The following is a 17,677-nucleotide window of genomic DNA, read 5'->3' on the forward strand; positions in this document are numbered from 1 at the left end:
GTAACTAATATTTCCTTTCTCGATATCCACAGTGTGGGGATTCTCTTACATATTACATTGTCATGAGATTTGACTACAGTAGCCCAATGTCAATGCTAGCTTTATGGTGAGGAACATTCATGAAATTATGGATTTCATTAAAAAGAAATAGAATATCTTGGTTTATGATAAATACATGAATATCTTGACTTTATATGAATTATACGTTAATGTTCCTGGAGAAGAATCTGACTGTTGTCCCTGAATTTTTCCTGTTAGGATTTCAGACCAGCCAAGGTTTAAGATTTATTCTGTTCTGTCTTCTCCTGGTGGTTTATTGTGGGACAATATGTGGGAACCTCCTGATCATCACCCTGGTGTCCACCAGCCAGAACCTCCACACTCCAATGTACTTCTTCATCTCACAACTCTCCATCAGTGACATCTTGCTGACCACTGATATTGACCCCAACATGCTCCACATTCTCCTGAATAATGGAGGGCCCATTACATTTATTGGTTGTATGACACAGTTGTATTTTTTCTGTGCCTCGGAAGTATTTGAATGTCTTCTCCTCACGGTGATGTCCTATGACCGATATGTGGCCATCTGTAATCCTCTTCATTACAATTCTATTATGACAAGTGCACGTTGTGTGAGATTGGCCGTCGCCTGCTGGTTGTCAGGTCTGTCCTCGGCATTTGTTAGCATTCTTATGACACAGATGTTGAACTTTTGTGGTCCTAATATCATTGACCATTTCTTCTGTGACCTTGTCCCCTTGCTGGAAATTGCCTGCTCTGACACCTTCATTATTAAACTTCAAGACGCTTTACTAAGTATCCCAGCAGCCTTTATACCCACCATAATAATCGTTACATCTTATGTTAGAATTGTTATTGTCATCCTAAGGATCCCATCTAGTACTGGTAGACAGAAAGCCTTCTCCACCTGTAGCTCCCACCTCATTGTGGTCTCCATATTCTACTGGTCTCTTTTCACTGTTTATGTTGTTCCAACTGGTGGACAATCATCGACCATCAGTAAACTCCTATCCCTGCTATATACTGTGCTTACGCCTTTGATGAATCCCATTATATACAGTCTGAGGAATACAGACATCAAGAAAGCCGTACAGGGAAAACTTTATAAATTTGTCATAGGTGGCCACTGACCATAAATCATTGGGGCACATTTATCTATACTCTGTATCTTTGCACTGTCTTAATGCAGGAATCCCATTCTTAGTTTTAGACATATTTATGAATCAGTCATATGGACCTTCATAAATATGGAGGGTTTCTACAAACTGAAAAATTCTGACTCACAATCGGACGCAACACATGTATATAAAATCTCAAATTGTCCATCTATGGACTTTCCTTTGTGCACTAGCGCATGGCTAGAATAGAAAAGTGGGCTTCCCCTAAATATCTAAAATGTCTTGGTTTTGCTGAAGTATTAGGAGTTCCTCCACTTTAACTAAGGAGCATAGGCAAAACCATGAAAAACAACCCCACATGTGGTATTCACTAAACCCGGATTGGTCCACCAGATAAAGAAGTGTGATAGGTCACTCCACACAACACTTTTCCATTTCCCTCGAGTCCAGTAGTATCATTGTCCTTTCTAAAAAATAGCCAGCACTTACACAATGTTATATGGAATTCTATTATATAATATAGACTAGCAGAAGGACCCAGCTTCGCATGGGTATATTTATTTTTTTGTGTGTAGTGGCCCCATAAGAATTGTCTAGTTTTGTACTGGTCCATTTTGTATATCATTTGTGTGTGTGTCCATAAGCGTCATGTGATCATGTGTATATAATTTTGGATATCAGTGAAAAACCTGCAATCGGTTGCTGTGGATAACTGGAGTAAAGCTGTGTGTATGTGACCTTGTGTAACAGTGTCATCCACAGTGCCCTGCTTCTTTAAAGCTGACATACAGCATTGAAGAAAAATGGCTGGGTTGCTATGGAAACCTGGATTAAAACTCTAATGTGTGGTACTCTGTGCAAAGCTGCATATCTAATCCTCTGGCTGTGGTAATGTGTGCTGAGACACGTTTCTAATCCTCCAGTGTGTGGTACTGCCTGCAGACACGCGTATCTAATCCTCCCTGTGTGGTATTGCATCAAGTAGTGCATATCTAATCCTCTGGCGTGTGGTACTGTGTGCTGATCTTTGTATCTAATCCTCTGATGCGTGTATCTCAGTTTGGATATCAGTGTTTGATTGTACATGTGGAGTAACCGTGTGTATGTGAAAGACTTGCAAGTTTGTATTGTCTAATGGGGGGACCTTGTTTTGGGAATGCTGTATCTCAGCAATGGTATGTCTGAGCGAGTTGAGGCCTCGTCTTAAGCTTTCCCGGACACCTGAAGTATCTGTGTGCCAAATCTGGTGAAGATTGGTCCAGTCGTTTGGTCGTTTGGTCATAAGGTTTAAGACAAGGCCCCAACTTGCTTGGATATACTGTTGCTGAGATACAGCATTCTCAAAACACTGACCTCCCCATTAGCCAATACAAACCTGTAAGTCTTTCACTCATATCCCAACTACAATACACACAGTCACTCCACATGCACAATACAACACTGATATCCACACGACAGAGGATTAGATATTTGTTTGTTTGTTTGTTTTTCATGTAGATTGTGAGCCCCATATAGGGTTGACAATGTACATTTTTTTTCCTATCATTATGCCTTTGTAGAATGGTAGGAAATCCACACAAACACGGTACCATACGTCGGAGGGTTAGATACACACCACTGCACACAGTACTACACGCCGGAGGATTAAATATGTGCCTCAGCACACAGTACCACATGCCAGAGGATTAGATACGTGCCTCAGCACACAGTACCGTACGCTGGAGGATTAGATACATGGCTCTGCACAGAGAACCACATATTAGAGCTTGACTGTAGGTTTCCATAGCAAGCCAGCCATTTTATTCACTGCTGTATGTAAGTTTTAAAGGAGCAAAGCACTGTAGGTGACACTGTTACACAAGGTCACATACACACAGCTTTACTCCAGGTCTCCATCACAACCGATTGCAGGTTTTTCACTGATATCCAAAATGAGATGCTTATGGACATACACACAAACGACATACAAAATACACGAGTGAAAACTGGACAATTCTTATGGGGCCACTACACAAACAAAAAATTAAATATACCTATGCGAAGCCGGGTCCTCATGCTGTCTCTTTTATATATATATGCCATATTACTGGCACAATTTATACTGAATACTGATCAGGTCTGAATTGTAAGGCCTGTTACTATAAAATTCACAGGAAGGAGGTCGTTCAGAAGACTGCACACATTACATAGAGTTTTGTGTTATTTTCAGCTCTACCCCCACAGAGTACCAAAGGGGTTTTCTCATCTCAGGATTTCAGCTGCCCTCCTGTCTCCTCTCTCCTCCGCTTCCTGGTTTTCAACTCATTCCGAAACAGTGCTGGCACTTGTAAATCTCTGGATTCACATACACACAGGACAGAAGCACTGCTTAAGAACCTTATCTAGCTCATATCAGGGCTCAAACACTGAAAGCAGAATCCCACAAAGGGATTATTTTTACTGGCTATCCAATTTCTAGCTCTCTAAGGCTGGGTTCAGACAGGGATTTTTGGAGCGGATTTTGATGCGGAGGCCGTCTCAGAATCTGGTCCAAAAACCGGCTAGTCAAGACTGTATGCCGATGCAGTACATACAGTGCACCGGTGTCCAGTTGCGACATTCCACTCCAGATTAGGCTCAAATGAATGGGCCTAGTCGGGAGAGAGTGTCGCTCTGCAGATTCTGCGGCAAGAAAGGGCAGGTCTCTTCCATGTCAAAATCCGGTCCAAAAATCCCCATCTGAACCCAGCCTTAGAGAACTAGAAATTGAATAGATAACAAATCTTTGGATCAAAACACTCAAACCCGAAACAAAATGAATCATGAAAGGTTCTTCTATCTCCATCTGAAACCTAGTCATCCAGATGTAAGCACTGGGGAGAGAGATTTAGCTGCATCTGACAAATGGAGTAAGACGTATTGGGTAAAATAAAAGCAAAGCTCTTGTGGGAAAGTTGGGCATGATGTTCAAGGGAGCTTCCCATAGAGGGCAGCATACAGAGGCAGTGTTTCCCTATTTACATCTCGGGAAACATATTTGCATATTCTTCCCATAATACCCTACAGTGGAACAAAAATGTCTTTATAAGACAAGGTGGTCTCTCCTTATGGAGTGACAATATCCCCATAATGTGGTCAGAAGTCTCTCACCTCTGCCAAGTCAGTTCTCCCTAGGCTGTGCTGATGAGATCCAATCCGATCGAAAGGGCGCTGTCCACAGCTGGGATGCTGACTTGGCAAAATCCCACATCATTGCAGCAAAGGCTTGTGGGAAAATCGTGAATGATGTTCAAGGGAGCTTCCCATAGAGGGCAGCATACAGAGGCAGTGTTTCCCTATTTACATCTTGGGAAACAGATTTGCATATTCTTCGCTTGGGTAGAACAATTCAGTTAGATTTGGATAAAAGTCCTTGAGATCATAACCGAATTCTACCAGAACAGGGCCAATGAGAGCACCAAGGTAACTCTTACGTAGACAAGCAATAAAGTGAGAATACGCGTAACTTTTTTTTCCCCATAAAATTTATTTTATCTATTTTCATCCAATAATTACGTCTTCCCGAGCCACATTGGCTAAACTTATTTTAATATCCTTATTAAGGGGGCGTTCACACTACCGTTGGTGACCGTCAGCAGTGTCCGTGGCTATCGTCCGTTCCAAGATTTTAGCTACGGACACTAGCTGAACAGTCAGAAGTCCAGTGAAGTTTCCAGTGATTTCAATGGGATTTTATCTTGTGTCCGTTCACACCCAAGTCTGTTTTTTCCTACATGCAGGACAGTAAGTGTCCGTTATTTTTTTTAACATTGAAGTCTATGGGCAATGGACACATAACAGACAGTAAGTGATAGCCATCAGCTACTGCCCGTTTGTGTCCATTATGATAGGTGTCTGTTTTTTTTTTTGGGGGGGAGGTTGTAGATGGACACCTTCATAACGGAATCCAACGTCAGTGTGAACTCTACCTAATTTTGATATTTCTCAAAAAACAGAATCCAAAAGGAAGTTTTACATGAAAAATTGATTGGCACTATTCTGTTATCGGGCCCGCAGAGCAGTTCAGCACCAGCATCGGGACAGCAGCAGTTCAGTTCAGCATGGGGAATTACAATGACATCCGAGGACTGCTGGCCAATGCTTGTGCCCAGTAGCCAGTACATCGATGCCCCCCCCATCCTCCTCTTCTCACTGCTGCCCCCCAGCTCTCCTTACATCTTCCCCGTACCCTCTCCCTGCCACATGACTAGGCCTCACCTCAGTGCTGGTACCAAGACTGGAGACCAGAAGGAAAGACACCGGGGCTCAATCCAGGCCCTGACAAGGGACGTGCCAATGCTGACCATAGGAACGGGGAGCTACGGCGAGCTGGAGGGACAAACTTCCTGCAGCGTCCAGCGACTAACTAGTAGCGTTGGTCAGGATTTACGGTTAGGCCTATTACAGGGAGAGGGTATGGGGCAGATGTAAGGAGAGCTGGGGGGGTAGCACTGTGAGGAGGATGGGGGCATCGATCAATGTACTGCCTACTAGACACAAGCATCAGCCTCTGTTATCGGGCTATCATTGGCTTAGTCGTGTGGCGGGGAGAGGGTACGGGGAAAATTTAAGGAGAGCTGGGCGCCAGCACTGGAAGGAAGAGGAGGGTGGGGGATGGGGGGCATCTATGTACTGGCTACTGGGCACAAGCATTGGGTCAGCATCGGGCCAGAAGTTCTCCGATGTCATTGAAATTCCCGCTGATAAACTGAACTGCTGACCGCTGCTGTCCCGATGCTGGTGCTGAACTGCGCTGCTGCTGGCCCGATAACGGAATAGTACCAAATGTTTTCTAGAGGTGCCAATATTTCTTCCCAGAACTTTTGGACATGCCCAAGAAACTGCATCATAGATTCATCACAATTTGGGCGATTACCACGTTTTTGACCAGTTATAAAGTAAGGGAATTGCTAAAGGAGTAATTCCCCAGTAGCTGCTGCTGAACCCTGGGGGGGGGGGGGGCAAGACAAGACAGTGAGCCCTAAGCTGAACCCCCCTTCCCCCTCTCTTCTTGCTTACCTATCCTGTCCTAAGCGACAGGTGACAACTGGGCGGCAAAACCCTACCTAGATATAGGTGATGACACAGAACGCAGGCAAGACAAACAACAACAAAGGGAGGTCAGCTAGCCAAGGGTTCGGTAAAAGTTGAGGACAATGTACAAAATCGTAATCCAGGAGATCGAGGTGTCCATAAGATAAGACTTGAAAGAACTACAATTAATCACAGTCTCCTCCTCCACAGTCTCCTCCACCGTCACAATCCCCTCCACCCCAATCCCCTCCTCCATCTCCACAGTCTCCTCCTCCACAGTCTCCTCCACAGTCTCCTCCACAGTCTCCTCTACAGTCTCCTCCACCGTCACAATCCCCTCCACCCCAATCCCCTCCTCCATCTCCACAGTCTCCTCCACAGTCTCCTCCACAGTCTCCTCCACAGTCATCTCCACCTTCACATTCCCCTCCACCCCAATCCCCTCCTCCATATCCACAGTCTTCTCCCCTGTCCCCTCCTCCACTTCCATAGTCTCCATAGTGTTCATCAAAGCCACCATGATGAAAGTTATTGCTTCCTGCAGTACTCCATTGATCATCATCATCAATTGCGGATCTTGTGCTATACAGTTTAATCAGTTGTGGTGTTTCTGTTTGGAGAAATAAGATAAATATGATAAGACAAAAGGGATTGTCCGGGATTAACCAAAAATGATTCAATAGAAGAAAATGTTATAGATAATAAAAGAAGCATGACTTATCTCAGGAGTCCACCGCTGCTCCAGTAACGCTGCTCCGGGACTCCCACCAGTCTTTGCAAGTCTCACCGCTGATGTCACTGATTGGCTGCGCCATTCATGTGTCTTGTTGTGATGTCACTGATGTAAACAAAGTCCAGAGGGAGGCACCGGAGCAGCGACAGAGCGGCAGAGATCTACTAGGCAAGTCATGATGTCTATTATTGGCATTTCCCACCATTGCCCATATTGTTGCTGATCATGGACAACCCCTTCAAATAAGAACAAACATCGGCCTCACATCATTCGATCTACATCTAGACTGACACAGCTAAGTGATATATAGGTCAAGAAGGTCCAAACCCCCAAGTGTCAGCCTGTCATTATCCTGTACCCCAAGTATCAGCCTGTCATTATCCTGTACCCCAAGTGTCAGCCTGTCATTATCCTGTACCCCAAGTGTCAGCCTATCATTATCCTGTACCCCAAGTGTCAGCCTGTCATTATCCTGTACCCCAAGTGTCAGCCTATCATTATCCTGTACCCCAAGTATCAGCCTGTCATTATCCTGTACCCCAAGTATCAGCCTGTCATTATCCTGTACCCCAAGTATCAGCCTGTCATTATCCTGTACCCCAAGTATCAGCCTGTCATTATCCTGTACCCCAAGTGTCAGCCTGTCATTATCCTGTACCCCAAGTGTCAGCTTGCCATTATCCTGTACCCCAAGTGTCAGCCTGTCATTATCCTGTACCCCAAGTATCAGCCTGTCATTATCCTGTACCCCAAGTATCAGCCTGTCATTATCCTGTACCCCAAGTATCAGCCTGTCATTATCCTGTACCCCAAGTATCAGCCTGTCATTATCCTGTACCCCAAGTATCAGCCTGTCATTATCCTGTACCCCAAGTATCAGCCTGTCATTATCCTGTATCCCAAGTGTCAGCCTGTCATTATCCTGTACCCCAAGTATCAGCCTGTCATTATCCTGTACCCCAAGTATCAGCCTGTCATTATCCTGTACCCCAAGTATCAGCCTGTCATTATCCTGTACCCCAAGTATCAGCCTGTCATTATCCTGTACCCCAAGTATCAGCCTGTCATTATCCTGTATCCCAAGTGTCAGCCTGTCATTATCCTGTACCCCAAGTATCAGCCTGTCATTATCCTGTACCCCAAGTATCAGCCTGTCATTATACTGTACCCCAAGTATCAGCCTGTCATTATCCTGTACCCCAAGTATCAGCCTGTCATTATCCTGTACCCCAAGTATCAGCCTGTCATTATACTGTACCCCGAGTATCAGCCTGTCATTATCCTGTACCCCAAGTATCAGCCTGTCATTATCCTGTACCCCAAGTATCAGCTTGTCATTATCCTGTACCCCAAGTATCAGCCTGTCATTATCCTGTACCCCAAGTATCAGCCTGTCATTATCCTGTACCCCAAGTATCAGCCTGTCATTATCCTGTATCCCAAGTGTCAGCCTGTCATTATCCTGTACCCCAAGTATCAGCCTGTCATTATCCTGTACCCCAAGTATCAGCCTGTCATTATCCTGTACCCCAAGTATCAGCCTGTCATTATCCTATACCCCGAGTATCAGCCTGTCATTATCCTGTGCCCCGAGTATCAGCCTGTCATTATCCTGTACCCCGAGTATTATCCTGTCATTATCCTGTACCCCAAGTGTCAGCCTGTCATTATCCTGTACCCCAAGTTTCAGCCTGTCATTATCCTGTACCCTAAGTATCAGCCTGTCATTATCCTGTACCCCAAGTATCAGCCTGTCATTATCCTGTACCCCAAGTATCAGCCTGTCATTGTCCTGTACCCCAAGTGTCAGCCTGTCATTATCCTGTACCCCAAGTATTAGCCTGTCATTATCCTGTACCCCAAGTATCAGCCTGTCATTATCCTGTACCCCGAGTATCAGCCTGTCATTATCCTGTACCCCAAGTATCAGCCTGTCATTATCCTGTACCCCAGGTGTCAGCCTGTCATTATCCTGTACCCCAAGTATCAGCCTGTCATTGTCCTGTACCCCAAGTATCAGCCTGTCATTGTCCTGTACCCCAAGTGTCAGCCTGTCATTATCCTGTACCCCAAGTATCAGCCTGTCATTATACTGTACCCCAAGTATCAGTCTGTCATTATCCTGTACCCCAAGTATCAGTCTGTCATTATCCTGTACCCCAAGTATCAGCCTGTCATTATCCTGTACCCCAAGTATCAGCCTGTCATTATCCTGTACCCCAAGTATCAGCCTGTCATTATCCTGTACCCCAAGTATCAGTCTGTCATTATCCTGTACCCCAAGTATCAGCCTGTCATTATCCTGTACCCCAAGTATCAGCCTGTCATTATCCTGTACCCCAAGTATCAGCCTGTCATTATCCTGTACCCCAAGTATCAGCCTGTCCTTATCCTGTACCCCAAGTATCAGCCTGTCATTATCCTGTACCCCAAGTATCAGCCTGTCATTGTCCTGTACCCCAAGTGTCAGCCTGTCATTATCCTGTACCCCAAGTGTCAGCCTGTTATTATACTGTACCCCAAGTATCAGTCTGTCATTATCCTGTACCCCAAGTATCAGCCTGTCATTATCCTGTATCCCAAGTATCAGCCTGTCATTATCCTGTACCCCAAGTATCAGTCTGTCATTATCCTGTACCCCAAGTATCAGCCTGTCATTATCCTGTACCCCAAGTATCAGCCTGTCATTATCCTGTACCCCAAGTATCAGCCTGTCATTATCCTGTACCCCAAGTATCAGCCTGTCCTTATCCTGTACCCCAAGTACCAGCCTGTCATTATCCTGTACCCCAAGTATCAGCCTGTCATTGTCCTGTACCCCAAGTGTCAGCCTGTCATTATACTGTACCCCAAGTATCAGCCTGTCATTATCCTGTACCCCAAGTGTCAGCCTGTCATTATACTGTACCCCAAGTATCAGTCTGTCATTATCCTGTACCCCAAGTATCAGCCTGTCATTATCCTGTATCCCAAGTATCAGCCTGTCATTATCCTGTACCCCAAGTATCAGTCTGTCATTATCCTGTACCCCAAGTATCAGCCTGTCATTATCCTGTACCCCAAGTATCAGCCTGTCATTATCCTGTACCCCAAGTATCAGCCTGTCATTGTCCTGTACCCCAAGTATCAGCCTGTCATTATCCTGTACCCCAAGTATCAGCCTGTCATTGTCCTGTACCCCAAGTATCAGCCTGTCATTATCCTGTACCCCAAGTGTCAGCCTGTCATTATCCTGTACCCCAAGTATCAGCCTGTCATTATCCTGTACCCCAAGTATCAGCCTGTCATTATCCTGTACCCCAAGTATCAGCCTGTCATTATCCTGTACCCCAAGTATCAGCCTGTCATTGTCCTGTACCCCGAGTATCAGCCTGTCATTATCCTGTACCCCGAGTATCAGCCTGTCATTATCCTGTACCCCAAGTATCAGCCTGTCATTATCCTGTACCCCAAGTATCAGCCTGTCATTATCCTGTACCCCAAGTATCAGCCTGTCATTGTCCTGTACCCCAAGTGTCAGCCTGTCATTATACTGTACCCCAAGTATCAGCCTGTCATTATCCTGTACCCCAAGTATCAGCCTGTCATTATCCTGTACCTCAAGTGTCAGTGTGTCTTTATTCTGCACTCACAAGCCTTTGTCCTGATATCCATTAATAGTGTCCTAAATGCAGGGGTGAACCTTCCCCTTTCGCCGCCCGAGCTAACTGCAGAAAGCCGCCCCCCCCCGCCGGGGGGAGGGGCCGGATCAGGGGCGTGGCCGGATCGGGGGCGTGGTTGGATGGATCGGGGGCGTGACCGGGTGGATCGGGGCGTGGCTGAGTGAAGGGGTGGGGCTTAGCCCCGTTCGCCGGCAGAGAGTAGGCCCGGAGACTGCCTGCTCTCTGCCTGAGCGTGAGGGGAGGCTGCCGGAGCAGCGCTGCTCCAGTGGCCTCCCCAAACCACCGCTCGGTGATAAGCCAGTCCAGGACAGCTTGTCCTGGACTGGCTTAGGTTAGCAAAAATGCCGCCCTCCCTGAGGCCCTGGCATAGTGCCGCCTGAAGTGCTCGCTTCAGGTCGCCTCATGGGAGGTGCGGCACTGAAATTTTACAATTAATTATTCTTATAATGTTTAACATGTTTGGAACTGTTTTATACTGTTTTGTGATACTTATTGCACTTTTCCAACTTTATGTAGAACTTTGAAAGGGGTTTCTATATGAACATAAACATATTTAGAATTGTAGACAATAAAAAGTTAAACTTCTCATACATGTAGTGTCCTCCTGATAACCAGCCATGATGTCCTTATTGTGGTCAGATTATCTTCTCATACATGTAGTGTCCTCCTGATAACCAGCCATGATGTCCTTATTGTGGTCAGGTTATCTTCTCATACATGTAGTGTCCTCCTGATAACCAGCCATGATGTCCTTATTGTGGTCGGGGTTATCTTCTCATACATGTAGTGTCCTCCTGATAACCAGACAAGATGTCCTTTTTGCGGTCAGGTTATCTTCTCATACATGTAGTGTCCTCCTGATAACCAGCCATGCTGTCCTTATTGTGGTCAGGTTATCTTCTCATACATGTAGTGTCCTCCTGATAACCAGCCATGATGTCTTTATTGTGGTCGGGGTTATCTTCTCATACATGTAGTGTCCTCCTGATAACCAGCCATGATGTCCTTATTGTGGTCAGGTTATCTTCTCATACATGTATGTAGTGTCCTCCTGATAACCAGCCATGATGTCCTTATTGTGGTCGGATTATCTTCTCATACATGTAGTGTCCCCTCCTGATAACCAGCCATGATGTCCTTATTGTGATCAGGTTATCTTCTCATACATGTAGTGTCCTCCTGATAACCAGCCATGATGTCCTTATTGTGGTCAGGTTATCTTCTCATACATGTAGTGTCCTCCTGATCACCAGCCATGATGTCATTATTGTGGTCAGGTTATCTTCTCATTCATGTATGTAGTGTCCTCCTGATAACCAGCCATGATGTCCTGATTGTGGTTGGGTTATCTTCTCATACATGTAGTGTTATCCTGATAACCAGCCATGATGTCCTTATTGTGATCAGGTTATCTTCTCATACATGTAGTGTCCTCCTGATAACCAGCCATGATGTCCTTATTGTGGTCAGGTTATCTTCTCATACATGTAGTGTCCTCCTGATAACCAGACAAGATGTCCTTATTGTGGTCAGGTTATCTTCTCGTACATGTAGTGTCACCTGATAACCAGCCATGATGTCCTTATTGTGGTCAGGTTATCTTCTCATACATGTAGTGTCCTCCTGATAACCAGCCATGATCTCCTTATTGTGGTCAGGTTATCTTCTCGTACATGTAGTGTCCTCCTGATAACCAGCCATGATGTCCTTATTGTGGTTGGGTATCTTCTCATACATGTAGTGTCCCCTCCTGATAACCAGCCATGATGTCCTTATTGTGGTCAGGTTATCTTCTAATATAAGGAAAATGCTTGTTTTTGTACCGTGTTAGCCAGTGGGTTGGAAATATAAAAATAATAAACTTGAGAGTCTTCAGTAGTTGATACCTTTTTTAATGGCTAACTCATAATGATGACAGATTACAATGTTTCAAAGCTTTTAGCCTCTTCTTCTGGTATATCTAAAAACAATTTCTGAAGGATTTGTATGTTGGAGAGACCGGTCAGAAGCTCAGAATGAGAATGAATGCACATCGCCATACAATTAGAGAACAAAGAATGGACCTTCCCATGTCAAAACATTTCAGCAATGAAGATCATAATATCACCAATGACATGAAAATTTTGGTTTTAAGAGGGAATTTTAAATCCAGGAAGAACAGACGGATTTATGAGTACAAGCTGATGACCTTATTTAACACTCTGGAGAATGCGATGAACCTCTCACATGGGTTCATGGCATCCTACAGAAATCACTGAACTGATACAGCCAGTCATAAAGACACTCTGTGAACTGGTATGGACTTGGGAACTGATGAATTGTTTAGTTGTATAACCAATAACCTTCTTCCCCTCTTCCCCCCCTCCCTCCTAGAATTCTAACCCTGTCTATCCCTTTGTACATAAATATGCATCCTTCAGAAATTGTTTTTAGATATACCTAAAGAAGAAGCTGAGAGCTTCGAAACGTTGTAATCTGTCATCATTATGAGTTAACCTTCTAATATATGTAGTGTCCTCCTGATAACCAGCCATGATGTCCTTATTGTAGTCAGGTTATCTTCTCATACATGAAGTGTCCTCCTGATAACCAGTCATGATGTCCTTATTGTGGTCAGGATATCTTCTCATGCATGTAGTGTCCTCCTGATAACCAGCCATGATGTCCTTATTGTGGTCAGGTTATCTTCTCATACATGAAGTGTCCTCCTGATAACCAGCCATGATGTCCTTATTGTGGTCAGGTTATCTTCTCATACATGTAGTGTCCTCCTGATTACCAGCCATGATGTCCTTATTCTGGTCAGGTTATCTTCTCATACATGTAGTGTCCTCCTGATAACCAGCCATGATGTCCTTATTGTGGTCAGGTTATCTTCTCCTACATGTAGTGTCCTCCTGATAACCAGCCATGATGTTCTTATTGTGGTCAGGTTATCTTCTCATACATGTAGTGTCCTCCTGATAACCATCCATGATGTCCTTATTGTGGTCAGATTATCTTCTAATATATGTAGTGTCCTCCTGATAACCAGCCATGATGTCCTTATTGTGGTCAGGTTATCTTCTCATACATGTAGTGTCCTCCTGATAACCAGCCATGATGTCCTCATTGCGGTCAGGTTATCTTCTCCTACATGTAGTGTCCTCCTGATAACCAGCCATGATGTCCTTATTGTGGTCAGGTTATCTTCTCATACATGTAGTGTCCACCTCCCGATAACCAGCCATGATGTCCTTATTGTGGTCAGGTTATCTTCTCATTCATGTAGTGTCCTCCTGATAACCAGCCATGATGTCCTTATTGTGGTCAGGTTATCTTCTCCTACATGTAGTGTTCTCCTGATAACCAGCCATGATGTCCTTATTGTGGTCAGGTTATCTTCTCATTCATGTAGTGTCCTCCTGATAACCAGCCATGATGTCCTTATTGTGGACAGGTTATCTTCTCATACATTTAGTGTATTCCTGATAACCAGCCATGATGTCCTTATTGTGGTCAGATTATCTTCTCCTACATGTAGTGTCCTCCTGATAACCAGCCATGATGTCCTTATTGTGGTCAGGTTATCTTCTCATACATGTAGTGTCCTCCTGATAACCATCCATGATGTCCTTATTGTGGTCAGATTATCTTCTAATATATGTAGTGTCCTCCTGATAACCAGCCATGATGTCCTTATTGTGGTCAGGTTATCTTCTCATACATGTAGTGTCCTCCTGATAACCATCCATGATGTCCTTATTGTGGTCAGATTATCTTCTAATATATGTAGTGTCCTCCTGATAACCAGCCATGATGTCCTTATTGTGGTCAGGTTATCTTCTCATACATGTAGTGTCCTCCTGATAACCAGCCATGATGTCCTTATTGCGGTCAGGTTATCTTCTCCTACATGTAGTGTCCTCCTGATACCCAGCCATGATGTCCTTATTGTGGTCAGGTTATCTTCTCATACATGTAGTGTCCACCTCCCGATAACCAGCCATGATGTCCTTATTGTAGTCAGGTTATCTTCTCATTCATGTAGTGTCCTCCTGATAACCAGCCATGATGTCCTTATTGTGGTCAGGTTATCTTCTCCTACATGTAGTGTTCTCCTGATAACCAGCCATGATGTCCTTATTGTGGTCAGGTTATCTTCTCATTCATGTAGTGTCCTCCTGATAACCAGCCATGATGTCCTTATTGTGGACAGGTTATCTTCTCATACATTTAGTGTATTCCTGATAACCAGCCATGATGTCCTTATTGTGGTCAGATTATCTTCTCCTACATGTAGTGTCCTCCTGATAACCAGCCATGATGTCCTTATTGTGGTCAGGTTATCTTCTCATACATGTAGTGTCCTCCTGATAACCATCCATGATGTCCTTATTGTGGTCAGATTATCTTCTAATATATGTAGTGTCCTCCTGATAACCAGCCATGATGTCCTTATTGTGGTCAGGTTATCTTCTCATACATGTAGTGTCCTCCTGATAACCAGCCATGATGTCCTTATTGTGGTCAGGTTATCTTCTCCTACATGTAGTGTCCTCCTGATAACCAGCCATGATGTCCTTATTGTGGTCAGGTTATCTTCTCATACATGTAGTGTCCTCTTGATAACCAGCCATGATGTCCTTATTGTGGTCCGGTTATCTTCTCCTATATGTAGTGTTCTCCTGATAACCAGCCATGATGTCCTTATTGTGGTCAGGTTATCTTCTCATTCATGTAGTGTCCTCCTGATAACCAGCCATGATGTCCTTATTGTGGACAGGTTATCTTCTCATACATGTAGCGTCCTCCTGATAACCAGCCATGATGTCCTTATTGTGGACAGGTTATCTTCTCATACATTTAGTGTATTCCTGATAACCAGCCATGATGTCCTTATTGTGGTCAGATTATCTTCTCCTACATGTAGTGTCCTCCTGATAACCAGCCATGATGTCCTTATTGTGGTCAGGTTATCCTCTCAAACATGTAGTGTCCCTGCCTAATAACCAGAAAAAAGCACGTGCAAAGCTCAGAATATAAGATAAAAACGATGCTAGGAATCATAACAAAACAAACAAAAAAAAAAAAAAAAAGAAAAACTTCAGGGTCATTTAGTTCTCTGTGCGGAGCGATCTTCGCTTAGCCTGATGTTGATTATACAGCCTGGTCGCGGTTGGAAGGAAGGACCTCCAATAATGCTCTTTCTCCCACTTCGGGTGAAGAAGACGGTCACTGACAGTACTGCCCAGTGCTATCACGATCTTATACATGGGGTGGGATTTGTTTTCCTGCATGGATCTCACCATGGACAGTATCCTTCTGTTACCCACCACCTGTACTGGGTCCAGGGGGCTCCCCAAGACAGGGATGGCCCTTCTAATAAGCCTGTGGAGTCTATTTTTATCCCTGGTTGGTATTCTACTCCCCAAGCAGGCCACTCTGAAGAAGATGGCTGATGCTACAATAGAGTTGAAAAAGGCCCTAAGAAATGCCCCTTGGACTCCAAAGGTCCTCAGTCTCCTGAGCAGGTAGAGTCCGCTGTGACCCTTTCTGTGCAGCGCCTCCAGGTGATCGGCCCAGCCCAGCTTATTATTGAGTCGCACACCCAGGTGCTTATAGATCTGGCGGAATCTGGATAAACATATAGCTGGGATGATTTAGGAAAACCTGCACTCGCAGGGGGTTGGACCCGATGGCCCTTGAGGTCCCTTCCAACTCTACCATAAGAAAGTAAGTTCTTGACTATCTCAATGTCTAGCAATGAATATCTTAATACAATCATGACTGTATTCCTTAGTAATCAAGACAACAGATGTCACCACCAAGATGGTTGGAGAAAATTTTCAAACTCAGCAAAATTTCTAACTTTTAATTGTCTACAAATCGAGATATAGTTATTTGTGGGAAACCCCTGTAAGAGCTTGTCAGACATTCAGTTCATGGGAGTGACATTTGCTCTGTAGTTTCTGGAAGGTGGGAAGACTTAGTTCAGTCCTAGCAACCCCTTAACCTTAGCCAGGTTGGGCTTGTTAGCTAGAGTTAGTGGGTAGAAAGGACACCATCAGCTTTCTAGTTAGTGGTAGTTAGGCCGAGCCAGGCTGCCCCACAAATTTGGGCCTCAGGACATTTACACTGTCTATCAGTGAGGTAACCTGGTATTCATTGTCAACATGAGCCCTGCATTTCTCCATGTCCAAGTGCAGGACCACTCCATAGTTTCCACACTGGAAGGAGGTGAGACCTATATGACTACAGAGATGGTGGTGGAATAGCAACATGTTCTATAACTTCTCACTGTTCTGTCCAAGGGCCATCATTGGTATCTACCACTTACCATGTACAAGAAAGCAGCCAAGATAAGAACTTTCAATGTGGTGTCCATGTCTATGGGAAACTGGAAGATGACATTTGAAGATTTGTTTTCTCCCTCCTTAGTTATTGTGGCCACAGGACAAGAATCCTTTACATTGAGTATCTGCGGAGAAATCGAGGTTATTGGCTCAGTGGGTGGACCACTGAGCCAATACACATACAATCATCACATACACATACAATCTCTCAAGAGAATGAACACATATCTCTGCCTTTTGTTTGTATAGTTTTGTCTTCCCTGGTTTCCAAGAACCAAATCACTCCCTGAAAGCCAACAAGGAACCTTAACACACAATCTCAACATTGATATTGAAACACCAAGGACAGGCCTTAAGGTTCTGCATACTGAGGGTTTACAATCTATGAGGGAAGGGGGGTAGAGACAGAAGGAGAGGGGGAGACTGTACAGATGGCGGTGCGGTGATAGTGTTATTGGAGGTTGTAGGCCTTCCTGATTAGGCGAGTCTTTAGGGCCTTCTTGAAGCCTGTGATTGTGGGGGTCAGTCTTATGTGTCGTGGTAAGGAGTTCCAGAGTATGGGGGATGCGCGGGAGAAATCTTGGAGGCGGTTGTGTGAGGAGTGGATGAGAGCAGAGCGGAGCAGGAGGTCATTGGAGGATCTGAGGTTACATGTGGGCAGGTAGATATATAGATATATATATATAGATATAGATATATGGAGGGGACAGGTTGTGGATCGCTTTGTATGTTAACGTTAGTAGCTTGAACTCA

The 17,677-nt window shown here is 44.6% G+C and overlaps 2 protein-coding genes and 1 pseudogene across 2 annotated transcripts in view; 2 read left to right on the forward strand and 1 right to left on the reverse strand.

The window, feature by feature from the left end:
- LOC142204380 (NACHT, LRR and PYD domains-containing protein 12-like) overlaps window positions 1-17,677 on the forward strand; it is a 997,553-nt pseudogene that overhangs the window by 107,900 nt on the left and 871,976 nt on the right.
- Window positions 210-1,154, forward strand: LOC142202515 (olfactory receptor 6N1-like). The gene has a single exon (XM_075272664.1). The coding sequence runs from the start codon at window positions 210-212 to the stop codon at window positions 1,152-1,154; it is 945 nt and encodes a 314-aa protein (XP_075128765.1).
- Window positions 6,646-17,677, reverse strand: part of LOC142202336 (phospholipid scramblase 3-like) — a 60,353-nt gene continuing 49,321 nt past the window's right edge. The window contains exons 6-7 of the mRNA XM_075272414.1: window positions 16,909-17,049; window positions 6,646-6,804 (exon numbers count right to left, since the gene is read on the reverse strand). Coding sequence (XP_075128515.1) covers window positions 6,790-6,804; window positions 16,909-17,049 — 156 coding nt within the window. The 3' untranslated portion in view covers window positions 6,646-6,789. The remainder of the gene's footprint in view (window positions 6,805-16,908; window positions 17,050-17,677) is intronic.

The sequence above is a fragment of the Leptodactylus fuscus genome, chromosome 5, assembly GCF_031893055.1.
Source record: "Leptodactylus fuscus isolate aLepFus1 chromosome 5, aLepFus1.hap2, whole genome shotgun sequence".
Taxonomy (NCBI): Eukaryota; Metazoa; Chordata; class Amphibia; order Anura; family Leptodactylidae; genus Leptodactylus; species Leptodactylus fuscus.

Coding starts and splice junctions, on each gene's coding strand:
- LOC142202515 (XM_075272664.1), top strand. CDS start 210: ATGTTCCTGGAGAAGAATCTGACTGTTGTCCCTGAATTTTTCCTGTTA.